Source organism: Rhipicephalus sanguineus, chromosome 3 (assembly GCF_013339695.2).
Source record: "Rhipicephalus sanguineus isolate Rsan-2018 chromosome 3, BIME_Rsan_1.4, whole genome shotgun sequence".
In the NCBI taxonomy this organism is placed as follows: domain Eukaryota; kingdom Metazoa; phylum Arthropoda; class Arachnida; order Ixodida; family Ixodidae; genus Rhipicephalus; species Rhipicephalus sanguineus.
This window is the reverse complement of record NC_051178.1, coordinates 174,547,853-174,563,036: the sequence shown is the minus strand read 5'-3', so window position 1 is coordinate 174,563,036 and position 15,184 is coordinate 174,547,853. Positions and strand designations below refer to the sequence as shown.

General features: G+C 46.8%; 1 protein-coding gene across 1 annotated transcript; it reads right to left on the bottom strand.

Annotated features, from left to right (window-relative positions):
• Window positions 1-2,163: 2,163 nt before the first annotated feature.
• Window positions 2,164-14,520, bottom strand: LOC119386108 (uncharacterized). Its single transcript, XM_049413616.1, has 6 exons — window positions 14,273-14,520; window positions 11,038-11,298; window positions 9,880-9,994; window positions 6,473-6,639; window positions 4,645-4,714; window positions 2,164-2,319 (listed from the first exon to the last, which is right to left on the bottom strand). The coding sequence occupies exons 1-6, from the start codon at window positions 14,489-14,491 to the stop codon at window positions 2,168-2,170; spliced, it is 984 nt and encodes a 327-aa protein (XP_049269573.1). The 5' UTR covers window positions 14,492-14,520; the 3' UTR covers window positions 2,164-2,167.
• Between the last annotated feature and the right edge of the window lie 664 nt (window positions 14,521-15,184).

Below are 15,184 nucleotides of genomic sequence, written 5' to 3'. Positions count from 1 at the left end.
TCAACGGACCGCTCGCTGGCGTCTCCTGTGGGTTCGGTGACGTTGAAGCGGTGAGGTCATGTGGCGGCCGCTGACCCGACGAGCTCGCCTGCGGTGCTTGCTGCGGCGGCGTCGCTTCTGACGCAGCCTGCTTTCCTGCACTGCTTCGTCTGCGGCTTTGGTGCTGTCGCGCGGACGTGGTCGCATTGTTTTCCTCGGAGCTCGATTTTCGCCTAGAGCTGGGATCCATGGCGACGACAAGTGCTAATAGCTGTATGCCTTCTTTTCGTCAATTTCTCTTCAGCAGCGTACAAAACTGAACAGATACCGTGCGGTCATAGAGAAATAAAAAATGTTTCTCTGTGGTGCGGTGGCTGACCGTCTTCTCACTCGAGCGACGCGTGGCTCGCGCCTGCGCGTTTCACCCTTCAGCCTCTTCCTCGATGCATCTGTGCTATGAAAAATTACAATTTTGCCCGGGACAATTTTCCTTCCAAATTCTTAGAACATGATATTACTTTCTTGTATTTTTAAATAAAATTTGTTTTTAGAATTTCCTTAAGGCTATTATAATGCTCTTTTTAACTTACTCGAATTTTGGCCAATCTCCCTAGCGTGTGTATCTACCCCATAGGCGAACCAAGCGATGGCGGTAGCTACGATGTTATATAGCCGTCGCTCCGTACTTCGAAGAAGTTCGCTGAGGGCTACAGTCCCTTAGCTAAGGCGTGCACATGGCTGGGATATTTAAACAGGAATTTATAAATTAACTGTATTTGTTGATGATGCTGATGGTGACTCATAGTTGTTTCGACAGTAGCACAAGCCCCCTGTGCAGGATGGGATTGTGTTAACGAAATGTAATTATAAGATGAACCTGTTATAAATAAAGTAAAATACTGACGGAGTAGTCAGCCTTGCGCGGAGTACAACTGTTCAACACGGAAAGTATATTTTGTGTGTGTGTGTGTGTGTGTGTGTGTGTGTGTGTGTGTGTGTGTGTGTGTGTGTGTGTGTGTGTGTGTGTGTGTGTGTGTGTGTGTGTGTGTGTGTGTGTGTGTGTGTGTGTGTGTGTGTGTGTGTGTGTGTTTAGCTTGTGCTAAGTTGAGTCACTTGGGGAAAAACATTCCAGAGATGCGCATCTTAACACAATCGTTTTTGTGCTCTTGTAAACGGTCTGCTCTTACCTCGGTGTGCTATTTACATTGAAAATTGATGTCATGGATATTATTTGAAAAATCCAGTAGATACCACGCATTGTGGGAATCGATTTCATGCGAAGCAGTCACCGAGTAGCAGCCTATTCCGGATTTCTCACTTCGAGCAACGCATTACGAGGTGGATCGACGTCTCTGTGTAAATCAAGTAGTTGTGTGCAGACAGTGGGCTTACCAGCCACGTCGACTACACTGGCGCCTAAAGGACAGCTTATGGTCCGGCCTAACATCCGCACTCTCGTTAGAGCTCAGACGTCAGTTTTGTTGAAACGAAGTTCACGCTACGTTGCGGTGATGTGCATGCGATCTAGCGATCGTTGGCGTATTCCTCCGTGGTCGAGCAACGCTTGACAATAGCTTGCTGAGTCATAGGAGTACATATGCAATGTTTGTTAGATTGTTATTAAATCTGGTAGGCAACACTGCAACCACAATTGACGTTGCCGCGACATGACTGCTGTAGGGATTTTTTCCTAGGCAGTTTCAAGCACTGGCGTGGGTCTGTGGTAGAATACTTGACTGCCACGCAGAATGCCTCGCTGGTAATCCGTCCCCATATGAATGTCGCGGCCGCACGTATCAAAGCAACAGAGATTGGTGTATAACATAGCCCTCTATCGCATTATTTGACTCTGGGTTTGACTTGCGTAACCGCTTCCAATGTATGCACGTATATTTCTATCATTCAGTATGCGCATGCGTGAAAAGAGAACTTGTATGTATGTAGGACCCTCCTCTTACTAAACAATAGTGAGTAGTGCTTGTATTATTCTCCCTTGATTTTGTGAGCTGTCTTTTTATTTTTTTTTTTTGCGTCAACTTGTTCCTTCAGTGAGTGTAGCAGGCTCCCAGCCACCGCACATATTGCGAGAAAGAAAGTCGTGCTACGCTTGCGAGAGAGTTTCCACGTGCACTTTATGGGCAATGGGATCGTCGAAGGAGTGCTGCATAGGGGACGTTGAAGAGGTCGCTCATGTCGGTCCATTGGAGGACTGCGGCGCGCCGCTGGGCTGCTGGCACGCGTAGGCGGCTCTGTTCTCGCAGTCGTAATCGTTCCAGAGGTGAGCCAACGACTCGATCATCTCCACGCAGATCTGCGTCCCGCCACTGTTGTTTGGCTGTCCTGCGTTCACCAGAGTGAAACAGGTCCGAGCGGGTGTCACCGGGATTACGCGAAACAACTATTCACCTTATTAACCTTTGTATATACACTGCAAATTAGGAATTACTTTCGCGATAGTAAAGGCACAATCACACCTGCGACTAGCACCGGCCGCGCGACCAAGTTAGTCGCGAAGCGACTGGTCGCAAATGGTTGCAAATGATCACGTTGGCCGCGAAGCGGCTGTCATGACTCAGTCGCTCGCTGCTCGATTTTTTTCTCGCACGACTGCAGTCGCAAACGTCTCAACCAATCAGGTGCGCAGTAACAGGACGTCAGCTTATTTTACGAGGCTACGACAATGCGAGCAGTATGTGAGCAGACGTGAATTCTGTGTGGCGACGAGTATAATACCGGTGTCGCACGGGCACTTTTAATCGCGATCAGGGCCGATCCCGGATTAGGCTCGATCCGTGTGAGATGCTGCTACGCGGTCACTTATAATCGCGATCAGACCCGATCGGGATCAAGTACCATCCGCGATCTGCTCATCGACATCTGGCTCCCAGATCGCGATTTGACTGACGTTTGCGCCAAACTCGATACGCATTAGTTTGGACCGTATAGCAGCGAAGATTGTTGATCGCGATCAAGAAATCCGAACCAGATTGACTCTGATAGCGATCAGAAGTGCCCGTGTGACACCGGTATAAGTCGTATGCAGGTGTGAGCATCGGTCGTCTTGAGCGGCGTTTCGGTCGCCAGTCGCAAATGGTCGCGCGACCAGTGCTATAGTCACAGGGTGTGAATGAGCCTCAAGTCGCACTTTGCATTTAAGTTTGTTTGTCGTGCCTTTTCTATATGAAGCCCTTCGTTAGTCATGAGGGCCTCTCAGGTGTTTTCTCCTGGAACATTCGTTTAATATTTGCATTGGTTAGGATCGTTATGTCTGAAGCCTCCCGCTTGTCATGTTATTGTCTTTTTGTTATTGTTTTTCATGCGAAAGAACTGGAAAGGCAGGAGACGACGCAAACAGGTGCAACGAATATTTGAAAGGTATACAACCGATATTCGAGGAGTGCAAGCCAATTAGAGCTAGTATACAATGCTGCCATACACGCAACTATACGCGTAGTGTTTGTGTCTCACGGTCATAAGTCGGTCAGCGTATGCACTTCAAGAAGCGATTGATCAACAAGAGGATGTGCCTCAGTGGCACCGTGTGCAAAACGTTTCTGTACTTGCCTTCTGTCGCCATTTTATGCACTAGCGAAGAACCTTAAGTATTTTGCACATAAAGTAGCCTCTTTAAAAAAAAGTCGAAGGATGATTTAATGACGACAGGTGCCAGTTTTTGCAAACGCTTTGTCAGATTACGGTCAGGAGCTGATGTCAAGTGCAGCAGGAATCCAGGACACACAACCACACAACACATGGTTCATGTTATCATGGTATTGTATGAAGTGTATTCGCCATCATGATCATAATCATCACCAAAGCACCCTTTATAATAATTGGACCTATATTTTCTCCAACTGAGGAAAGCATCGGGAAAAAACTCGCGACTTCCAAATTTTAAAATTTCTACGTAGACTCAAATGTGTCTTTATTCGACCTCTTGTACCAAGGTATGTTTTGATTATGATTTGCACACCACACCACACCCACACACACACACAACACACACAACACACACCAACACACAACACACACACAACCACACACACACCACACACACCCCACCACACACACACACACACACACACACACACAACACACACACACACACACACACACACACACACCACACACACACACACACACACACACACACACACACACACACACACACCACACACACACCACACACACCACACCATTCGAAGTCATACATACTGCATTTTGTGTTTTTATGCACTCGTCATATGACGAAGAGAGCACGCGCATTTGCGTGATAGAGTAGAGCCCTGAATATTCTACATTAGGGCATGTGTATGCAAAAGAAATAATAAAAGCATTACTTACAACAAAGGCAAGGAAGTACAACATTATTTAGAGCAGCACAAGCGTACTTGTTATACTATACCACGTTTAACTAGTCGTTAGGGGCACACCTGACAGAGTGTTGTTCGTGCTATTCCAATCCAGAACGGTTATGTGTTCTTTGCTTAGCCACAAAACAAGAAGATTGCAGCAAGCTTTAGCCGTTCACAATTTATGCCATTATTCCTGTCAATTTCTTCTTTCAACAAGCAAACGCTTTGCAAGTAATTTGCTTATGAAATATAAAATACGTAGACAGGTGGTCTGCGTTTAATGCGTTGTGAATAATGGAACTGTGCGTACCTTTTCCCCATCGTCGGCTGGACTCCGGGACTTGTTCACCGTTCATGAACGTCGTGTTGCCTTTCGCGCTCTGGTGTCGGCGAGTGGTGGTCGTGATTGTGGCGAGAGAGGGCGAGGGAATGGGAGAGGAAATAATGCAAGAAGGCAAATTTACTACGCAAATAGGCACGTCAAATATTAAATTGTGGGGCTTCACGTGCCAAAACCATGATATGATTACGAGGCAGCCCATATTGGAAGATTCCGTATCAACCTTTATCACTTGCTGTTCTTTAAGATGCACCTATAGAATACACGTGTGTTGTTTGCATTTCGTGCTTTATGAGCTTTTTGTGCGCTGAGAATTGCATCAGGTTTGAATACATGCATTCAGAAACGCATGAATCGAGGATTGACAGAAACAGCCAAAAAGGTTTAAGCTTGGAAATCCGGCGACATATTGCGGACGGGGAGTATTACTGCGCTGGTCCCGATTCCAGGCCCTAAACGCCATCATCAATCTGCGATTAAGTTATTTAACATCGTGATAGGGTACTGATTATAGAATGCACCACGCAATAACAGAGAGAAAGACGACCAGCAGCTACATCCTCGGCAACTATAACAAAGCAATTTCTTTCCTTCGTAGACCATTTGCAGTTTGGCTCTTGTCAAATAAGCCCTACGCGGTTTCTCTTCCGTTCAAGGCGTTGCTTGTCTCGCCATGCTACCTCTTATAGCGACGCCGTCGTCGCTATCAGTCTTGCTCATCCGCTTCCCGCTCTTCTCTCCCGCTACTTCTTGCACGCTCGACGGCTACGTCACTGCCAGTTTTATCACGTAATGAGAGCACGTTTCCCGTGAATACTATTAAGTTTCTAGATTCGCACGTGACGCTTCCTTTTAGATTTATTTTCGTTTTATACGCCTATACATTGTTTAAACGCCCGGCAGACTTCTTCCTGTTCCCTAACCTCAAGAGAGGCCTGAAAGGTCACCGTTTCGACGGTGTTCCCTCCATCCAACGGGCTGTCACAGACATAGGCGTGTGCACAGGGGGGGCAGGGGTGGCGGTCGCCCCCCCCTAATCACATAAGAGGGGGGCGCAAAATCTGCCCCGTACATTGCTCCTTCTAGTCCCCTAAGTAGGGTGGGGGGGCGCTGCGACGAACCTTTGCCCCCCCCCCCCCTAATGGGGAACCCTGCGCACGCCTAGAAAATTAGCGAAATCACTTGGTTTATAATCGCATCCCCACGAGATGTGGTATAGAGTCGGTCTGCCGCCGCACCACGGACACACGGCCGGGTAAAGCGTTGGATGTATCGCGTGTAATTTAAGTAGATGCGGGAATACGTCCGTCTGAATACCTAGTACGGAGCAGTGGGAGGCACAACTCGCCAGCTCGGACCCGGGAGTGCAGCTAGCGCTCCTGGATCACGTCCGGCGGGCAGCTAAGGCCAGTGGAGCCCTGGACGTAGGGCCCCAGCCATAGAAGCTCCAAGATCTCCCTTTCCCCTTTCCCTTGAATAAAGTTTCACTCTCTCTCTCTCTGCGCACGCCTATGGTCACAGAGTCTCTGAGAGAGGTCACGGCGGTTGACATTCAGGGAGCCTTTGCAGCGGGGGAATAGCGTTGTGCTCGAATGTATTGGCGCCCAAAGAAACTATCTTGAAGAACTTGAATAATGTGTACCGACCGGATCAATAGGTTCTTTTTACGAGACCCAGTCTCATTACCCTACGGACAGACCCTGTACCTTTCGCTTGTGATAACAAGGCCTACAAACGTTAAGCCTCACCCAATATTTCCCTTCAGAAACCGCAAAAAAAAAAAGAGTAGTTTGCGCACCCTCTGCACGCCGATCCACAGCCTGGGCGCCCTGTTTTGTCGCATCAGCTCCACCAGGTCTTTGTGGTCCTGGGAACTGACTGGCATGGCCATGGCCAGGCCTTCGGCCAAGCAAGCACGCTGCGCCGCGTCGAACGTCGTAGGGCCGGCTCGGAACACGAACGCCGCTGAAAGCACGTAGTTTGGTTGTGGGAAAATCGTCATTGCTCGTCTCTATGCTTCTGTACTAGCAAGGAAACAAGTGGCGTTCCCTGTAACGCTTGAGTCTAGGAAGCAACGGTATACCTTCACGTCGGTGCGTATATAGGAAGAGTGCAAGACACTCTTTTACGCTATATTACATCTCTCAGCCCGCTAAGCACTTACCTCCATTCCGTCATTTCATTTTTTTTTTTCGAGCTATTTCGGACCCGTAATCGACAGCAATATCTTTCATTTTCGTCTTCAACGGAATACTGGTGTGTTTTCAAGAGAGCTGAGGTTTTATTTTTAATATAAAACTTGTTCATAGACAAAGAAACTTTGAACAATACAATATTACCATTTGCATGCAGACGCCAGTCCAACAACAACAGTAACAACAGAACACTTTGCGGAAAAGTTATATACTATTCCGCAAATTTACTCAGTCCGTTTGAATGTTGCAATCTAGTGCGTATTTCTATCAAAGCACTTTTCATTACCATTAGACGTTTACCTGTTTCTGTTCCATACCTTCGGCACCGTACGACGGTATCTAATTTCATTTTACTTTTTATCTGCTTACAGCGCTCCACCAGTTACGTCTTATAGACCGCTTCTTATGTGGAGTTATACGAGCGCCTGTTGATTTGTCTCGATGAAAAATATTTTTTCTTGTCACTTCTCGATCACTTCAACTGAAATTGTTTTCTTCGGACAATTACGCCTTCTTTCCCGAAAGACTTTTAACGCATCACCAATACTGGGGAAATTAGCTTTCATTTGAGACAAGGCATTCATGATTGTTTCTTAAACGCTGTGCCTCTTTCATTCGTATTTATGTAGAATCACTAATAGTCTGTAGTACATCAATTGGCATTTTTCATAAATTTTAAGTTGGCATACTGAAAGAGTGTTTGGTAGATCGTTTGTTCGGTTGATCGGTTGCCCAAAGATTTGCTCTTTTAAGTTGCAAACATGTAATTTCAAATAATATTTGTGCAAGCTGTTAAGTTGGACATGCATGTGGCGTCTGAGGTATAGAATAAATGAAAAGAAAGAGAGAGAAAGATAGAATGCATCAGTTTCCCGCTGTAGTCTTTTGTGTTAGTTGTTTCCTCAGCTGCGTCCTCAACATTGTTTTTCAGTGTCAGGTAAGTGTAAACGTGCTATGCACATACAAAAATGTCCATGTATAAATAATATTAGAGAAATAAGAATAAAATACTAAGCAAGAGAAGGCTAATCTTGAAACTGATGCCATATATTATACATGTATGTAGTAAGCCTCCGGCGTATGTTTTAAATCTAGAGCTCCGCGGAAACACACCCCGCAAGAAGCAAACATTTATAGGAAAGGTGCCACATGGACGTATGCACGTGGCCACTGAGAATTTCGGTCATTTTTATATGGCGAGCTTCAGCTTAGCATTGAAAAATGCAGTGAGTCATCGTTACGCAGAGTACGACGACGTTCGTAACTAACTAGAACTTGGCAAAGGAGCTTTCGTTAATCAACGAAATGAGAGTGTTTTAAAAGATATTGAGCAACACTAATGAAAATGTTTCGCTATGATAGACTCTCATTTCACAGAACAGACCAGCAATCGCGTCGGAGTTAATCCCCAAATATCGCTTTACGCCGAAGGCTTACGTTATTCCATTGTAGTGGTGCTTCCCAAACTTTCAAGCATTATTTTGATGCCCTGATTTGGCAATTCCCGTCTAAGTCAAATAAACTTTCGAACGGCGACAAAACCTAAATATGCAACGGAGTTCCTAATAACCGTCACCTCACAAGCAGGTGTGACCATGTTCGACTGCAAACATAAGTCGCTGCAATTTACGTCAACACGTCGCTATAAAGGTTACGCGATAATTTTGCACCATTAAGTTCAGATATTGGTGCAAGCTTGCGCGTACTTGAAGCGAATGCACAAATAATTAGACCGCATTTATGTGTTGGTGAGCTGTTTAAATAGAATTCTTCAGCACGCATTACTGCGCATGTGTATATAGGGAACTTTTGGGCTCATGAAATGGCACGTACAACAGAGATGATTCTGTATAGAGGTTCTGGGTTGTTAAGTGCGTGTAATTTGAGTAGTAAATGCACCCCCCCCCCTTCCCTGCCCCTAGAATTAGTAGATCCTTCAACGATAAAAAGTGCGGAAAAATTGAAAGATACGTGGTCAAGACTGAACTTAGGATTCGTGGAGTTATCCATTTTGCTAAGCGCCCAGTACAAGTGCACGAAAGTTTGGGAAGCATAAAACTAGAAGGCTTAATTACAATGGAACAATGGAAGTGTGAGTGTAATACCTCCGTCTCGGTGCTTTGACGTCACGTCATTCAAAGCCTGGATCCCGACTGCCTCGTCCGGCGCAAGGGGCGTGGCCCTTCCTCCAGGCTCTGACGTCACATCATGTAATGTGGAGCTTCTGACTGCGTCACCACCCATGCCAGAGTCTTGGTTTACAGAAACATTCGTACACGTCACGGTGGTGCAGTGTGAGGTGCAGTGTCGTCTGGGTAAAAGGGGTGTTTGTACAACAGTGATACTTCGCGGGGCTTACCATGCAGGTATTTCTGGTAAGCGTTTGAAATTGTCGATTTCGCAAAAGAACTTCTTCAAATGCGAAAAGAAGCAAAATCACGACTACCTTCGTTGAGGCACGGCTTTTTTTGTTTTACGTAGGAATAGTGTGCTTTCTAGTTAGTTTTAGGACAAATAATCTTTAAACAAGTCTGCGTTGAAAAGTGACTAACAAAGCGAGCGTGACGCAGAAACGTGCCTATTGATTTATCACCAGTGAACTACATTTGCATGCAAGAATTGCCAGATCACACGAGTAGATACTTCTTGTTTTTATTTTATTTTTTGTTTTATTGATGCATGTGAGCTATCAATAATATAAACTATTCTTAACCTGAAACTAGCTTACACTATTGTAAATGAAAGCTTCGATACAATTCAATGCCTGATCGCTTTCGCATTAGTAGTTAACACAGAAATTCGTTAAACGGTGTGGCTAGGTCAGTTGCAACTTAAAAACGATGAATCAATGGCACTGATGTTTTTTTTTTTGCGTTCTAAAGTAAAACTTTACGTTTCCGATGTCTGCGCCGCGCACCTATACATTAGCTGGGAAAGATCGTCGTGAAAAAATAAGTATTGATCTCTGTGGAATCGGCAAAAAGAGGTTAGTGCGTCTCTCCAAGCTCACTTTTTCGTCTCCTGTCCTCGGCAGGAGTAACGAAGGGTGGGACGGTTGGCTGTGTCGTGCTGGCATCGCTGCTGGTAGTGACGGGTGGACAGTTTTGTGACTCTCCCTTGGTGAGCTGAAAGAATGACGCGCCGTTAAATTCCTTAAGTGAGATTCGTATTGTTTTTGGGGTCCGAAACTTCGTTGGCACTGCCATCGTGTTCATTTATCGTCGCTTTAGAAAGGCAATGTGAAACGTTCTTTCTTTCGTTCTCTATACGAACGTTATGTGCGATTCGATGGTTCGCATTTCAGGACAGCGGAAGATGCGCATTTATTATTTTTATGCGATCTAGCCTGGACGGCGACAGTGGCCCTTTGTGGTGGCCACTAAACGTTCTAATTTGCAGAATTGACAAGCGCACACATTAGACAGGACAGTGTAGCAGACGTGTTGTATTGCGTCTATTACAAAGTTTGGGTATAGCGAAACCTCCTTACTAAGAAGCGAAATTCTAGGGTGTTAGAATTTTTCTCAGTGGCGAAACAGACTTCCGATGAAGTTTTGTCGCTCTCTTTCAAGCATACCGGTTACTCTGACAGGTATACATTATTTCCAGCATATAAGAAGCACATGCATTGACATACAAAGTCTTTTTTTTTATTATCTTTACGAATTATCCAGCATCTTCCGCCATTTCTTGCTTACTAGCTAGCGAAGAAAAAGAATATCGTTGGACTATAGATTCTGTTGTGAAAGGGATAATAGATAACCACCCGTTTGCAGAACGAAGCCACAAAGAAATCCATGCAGGTTTCTCAGCCGGGAGAACTTCTAGTTGAAGAAAAATTCGTGCTGGTCCGGGGATCGAACACCGGACCAACGCCTTTCCGAGGCGGTCGCTCTACCACTTTAGCTAACCAGGATTGGCAGAGCTCACCGGAAAGGCGTTGGTCCAGAGTTCGATCCCCGGACTGGGACGAACTTTTCTTCAACTGGAAGCTTTCCTTTCTGAGAAACCCGCATGGATTTCTTTGTGTCTTCGTTCTACAAACGGGTGGTTGTCAATTATCCCTTTCATTACCCTGCCGTCCCCTTGCGGTATTCCGCAGAACTCATCTGCAATACGGCTGCAGATCCTATACGAGAAAAGACCGATTTCTGCGAGGCAGTCGCACCAGCAGTTGGTCTCGTGTGAGCACGTCGTAGTGCGCGAATCCCGGCGCGTCGCGCATGGGCCTCCGCGAGTCGCACGGGGAGCGCTGCAGCAGATCGCAACTGCGGTTGCCGAAGGCGAACCCCTTGCATCGCGGAGACTTGAGCAGGCACGCGGCCAGGCACTGCACGGGGCTGCTCAGGCTGGAGAGCACCTCGAGCGGCTCCATGTCCGGCACGGCACCCCGACGCGACTTGCAGCTCGCGAAACCGCTGTTCGCATCCTGGAACACACAGTGAGAAACATGTATTAGTGCTAGGGTGGGACATTTTTGGTTTAGGATAAGGCCTATAGTTCAGGACTCTACTGGCTCGACCTACTTCGCGCGTCAGCTTCTCCAGTAGCTATGAGCTGGTCGACACCACATGATTTTGCTGTGCGATTCGCAGCTTCGTCTGTTCTTCTGGAGACAACACACTAAGACGAAGCGCAGCTTTTAAATGTGCTGGCTGTACAAAAATAGAGGGCGGCGTCGATGTCATTAGTGAATAAATCATATAGGAAGAAATCACAATAAAATTGTGATTTCTGTTTAAATCTCTGTTTAACTATCTGATGACGCTTTCTCTCGCGCAGGTTAGCCATCTGGACGTCCGTCTAGTTAATCTCCTTGCACTTATTTGAGGCAAAATTAGGCAGTCGAATTTGAAATGACCAATCTAGAGAAGGCGACAAAAATTCGTACCAATGGCTTTTCATTACTTTGCGAAGGATCTGTTGCTGTTAATGCAGTGATTCGTGTTTGTTAATGATTTCCTCCTATTCTACTTATTACTTGGAACCGGTGAAACCGTCACGGTGGTCTAGTGGTTATGGTGCTCGACTGCTGACCCGAAGGTCGCGGGTCCGCATTCCAGCCGTGGCGGCCACATTTCGATGGAGGTGAAATGCCTTGGTCCGTGCATTTAGATTTAGGTGCACGTTAAGAGCACCAGATGGTCCAAATTTCCGGAGACCTCCACCACGGCGTCCTCATAATCATATCGTGGTTTCGGGACGTAAAATCCCAACACATTATTATACTTGGAACCAGTGTGTTTTAGTGCGGTAACCATGTCGGAATTCACTTTAGTATACATCTTGTGAAGGTTCTCGCATAGATTCATTATCATTATCAGCATCATTAGCGTCCACTGAAGGGCAAAGGACTCTCCTACGTTTCGCCAGTTAAGCCGGCCCTGTGCTTGTTGCGGCAACGTTATTCCCGCAATTTTCTTAATCTCATCTGCCCACCTAACTTTCTGTTTTCCCCTCACGCGCTTGCGTCTCTTTGAATCCACGCTGTTAATCTTAATGACAGCGGTTATATTGCCTTCACGCTACGTGCCTTGCCCGTGCCCATTTCTTCTTGATTTCGACTAAGATGTCCTCAACACCCGTTTGTGCACCATAGGTGAGTACCGGTAAGGTGCAGCTTTAGATGCGAAGCAACTTTTGCTCGGGGCTGTGTCCGGCGGTGGCGTCCGTGCTCCACTCCGCATGCTCCTACTCTCTCTCCTCTACTCTCCTACGCTTCCTCCATCTCACGCGCCTCATTCTCTCCTGCGCAACGCCGCGATGAACGCCAGTGCATGCGCGTCCTCTCCCCCTCTCTTTCCTCTCCCTACGCTCCCCCACTCTCGCGCGCCTGCCGACCAACGTTCTAGTAACGTTGCTGCCGACCGCGTTCCCCGCTCGCCCTGTGAGAAATAACGGTCAGGCTAGAGGGAAGACACGACGCGCGTAGCGTTCCTCTTCGCTTTCCACGACGCTTTGAACGGATGGATGCAGCTTACGGCGCGGGACTTCGCCCCAGCTTAAGAACCTGGTGTGCCAGCTCCTAAAAAAATATTACACCATCTCCCGCTCAAGCGAACCATCTCCCCGCTGCTTCGCATCCACACATGGTTCCCTTTAGCGGGAGATGGTGTAACTTTTTTTATATACCTTTCTCTTGAGGGATACTGGTAAGCTACCATTCATGATCTGAGAACACCTGCCAAATGTACTTCACCCCATTCTTTTAACAGCAAAGCTGTTTAGCAAGTCGTTCCTTTTCCGACGAACCAAACAAAAAACTATCATCATCATAAACGGGTATGTGCCACAGAAATTAGGTAAATCCCACTACTCACCACTGGTCCACTAAAAATGAAGTTAGCCCAACAACAAATGGCTGCGAAGCGACGGCGGCTAGCCATAGACTCCGAGTACGTACAACGAGAGAAAAGGCAACGGCGGCTGCGAGAAGACCCCGAAGCGATGGAAGGCCTACGCCAACGACGACGTGCCCGTAGATCTATGAAAGGTGCGAACGCTTGGTTTCAGCGCGAGTTTCTGTCTCTGGAGTTCGGACATCCGTGTCGTATCTGTGACTGTCTGCGGTTTAACTCGAACCTCTCTGTGCTGAGAATCAACGTAGAAACAACCTAGCATCACGTAGCTAAAGCCTAGCAACGACCTAAAAGCAACCTAGGAACAGCCTGCGTCACCTAGCTAAGGCCTAGAAACAACCTAGAAGCAACCAGATTAGTCTTCAAAATCGTCCAGTTTCGCTGTTTCAAGCCTTGCGCGGCTTGGTACAAGCTTCGCCAGTTTTTCCTTCTAGTTACTTTGTCATGTTTCGGATGTAAAGTCACCACCTGCACTAAGTAGACGTATTCCTTTACCATTTGCAGTGTGTCGCTACCGGCCATATCGCAAAGCGTTGTTCTCTTCCGAATAGATAACACAAAGCTTAATAAACTATTATTCCATTGTTTCATGCACACCTATGCCACAACAGCTTTATCTTTCCTCGTGCACTTTTTTTGTTTTTCGCACGTCGAACGAAACCGAGTAGTTATCGGCGCCTCTGGCGAGTGCTAGCGCGCCCTTATTATATTTGAAAAGGATATAATCTATGTTTGAACCATTCACTAATACAGACGGATGGCAACAGTGATGGCAACAAACACAGCAACAAACGCGACAAGAACAGCTGCTGCTGCTGCTGCTGCTGCTGCTGCTGCTGCTACTACTACTACTACTACTACTACTACTACTACTACTACTACTACTACTACTACTACTACTACTACTACTACTACTACAATAATACTGATGGTAAACCACCAACAATATGTTGAAATCAAAATAGTACCAAAGTCTCGATGAGTCGTTTACGCAGCAATATGCATGCACTAAGCTAGTAAACAGCTGGTGTATGGGTAGCTTACAGCCGGACGAGGGCGTCCACCTAGACGCGGGCCTCTAGTAGTGATACGCCCCGCTATTGTAGCGGGCTTTTTGCTGGAACTGGCAACGACGGGTCCTCCTCCACTGCTGGTGAGGAATATGGCCGTCGTCTTCTCCTCTCCCGGCCCAATCAGAGCGCCCGAGGGACAGGCGGCAGCTCCCAGGAGCAACCACCTAAGCAGCAGCTGGTATCCCGCCATGCCCTGCACTTTGGCAAGTTGAAGACAACGCGGCAACTACTAGACAGCCAGCCAATGAAATGACATAACACTCATCGTGTGACTATACTGTTTTGAACGTCTTAGCGCAATGGCGTTGAAGAGCTCGTTTCGCAGAAATTCCGGTATCGGCGCCGTTGGTGGTGAGCGAAAAATTAGCGTTGTCCGGGAGCGAAAAATCGAGAAAGATGCAAATAAAATAAATAATAAAAATTATTCGGTTCGAGTGAGAATTGAACACAGACATTCTGCGTGGCAAGCAGGTGCTTCACCACAGAGCCACGCCATTGCTTGAAACTGCTTCGAAAAAAAAACATTATATGAATGTCACGTAGCGGAGCAGAAGCATAGAATCGCGCCAGGCGTCAAAACATGTGAGTTGCCCAACAAGTGGGTGTTGTAAAGGCCGACCAATTACAAAGCGCTCTGACATGTTTAATCGTCATCATCAGCAAAAGCATGAAACATACGGGGAGGGGGCGAAGCATGTAGGGAAGGGTGTTTCAGCTCCACTAACGTGAAACCTGTGGAGGGGCGAAGCATGCAGTGTGCGCCGGTGTTTCCCACAGCAAAATCACTGATAATGGCTATGAGAGACAGAAGATTAGACACAGAGACCCGCAGTCCGCTTTTACTTAACGTGCACGCTGCGAATCTTTATTGTTCAACTACGCA

Excerpts from the sequence above, each read along its gene's own strand:
- LOC119386108 (XM_049413616.1), bottom strand. The coding sequence starts at position 14,491 with ATGGCGGGATACCAGCTGCTGCTTAGGTGGTTGCTCCTGGGAGCTGCC. Across the intron at positions 11,299-14,272 it reads GTGGACGCCCTCGTCCGGCT|GATGCGAACAGCGGTTTCGC; the intron begins GTAAGCTACCCA and ends TGTGTGTTCCAG. Across the intron at positions 2,320-4,644 it reads CAGCCGACGATGGGGAAAAG|GACAGCCAAACAACAGTGGC; the intron begins GTACGCACAGTT and ends TGGTGAACGCAG.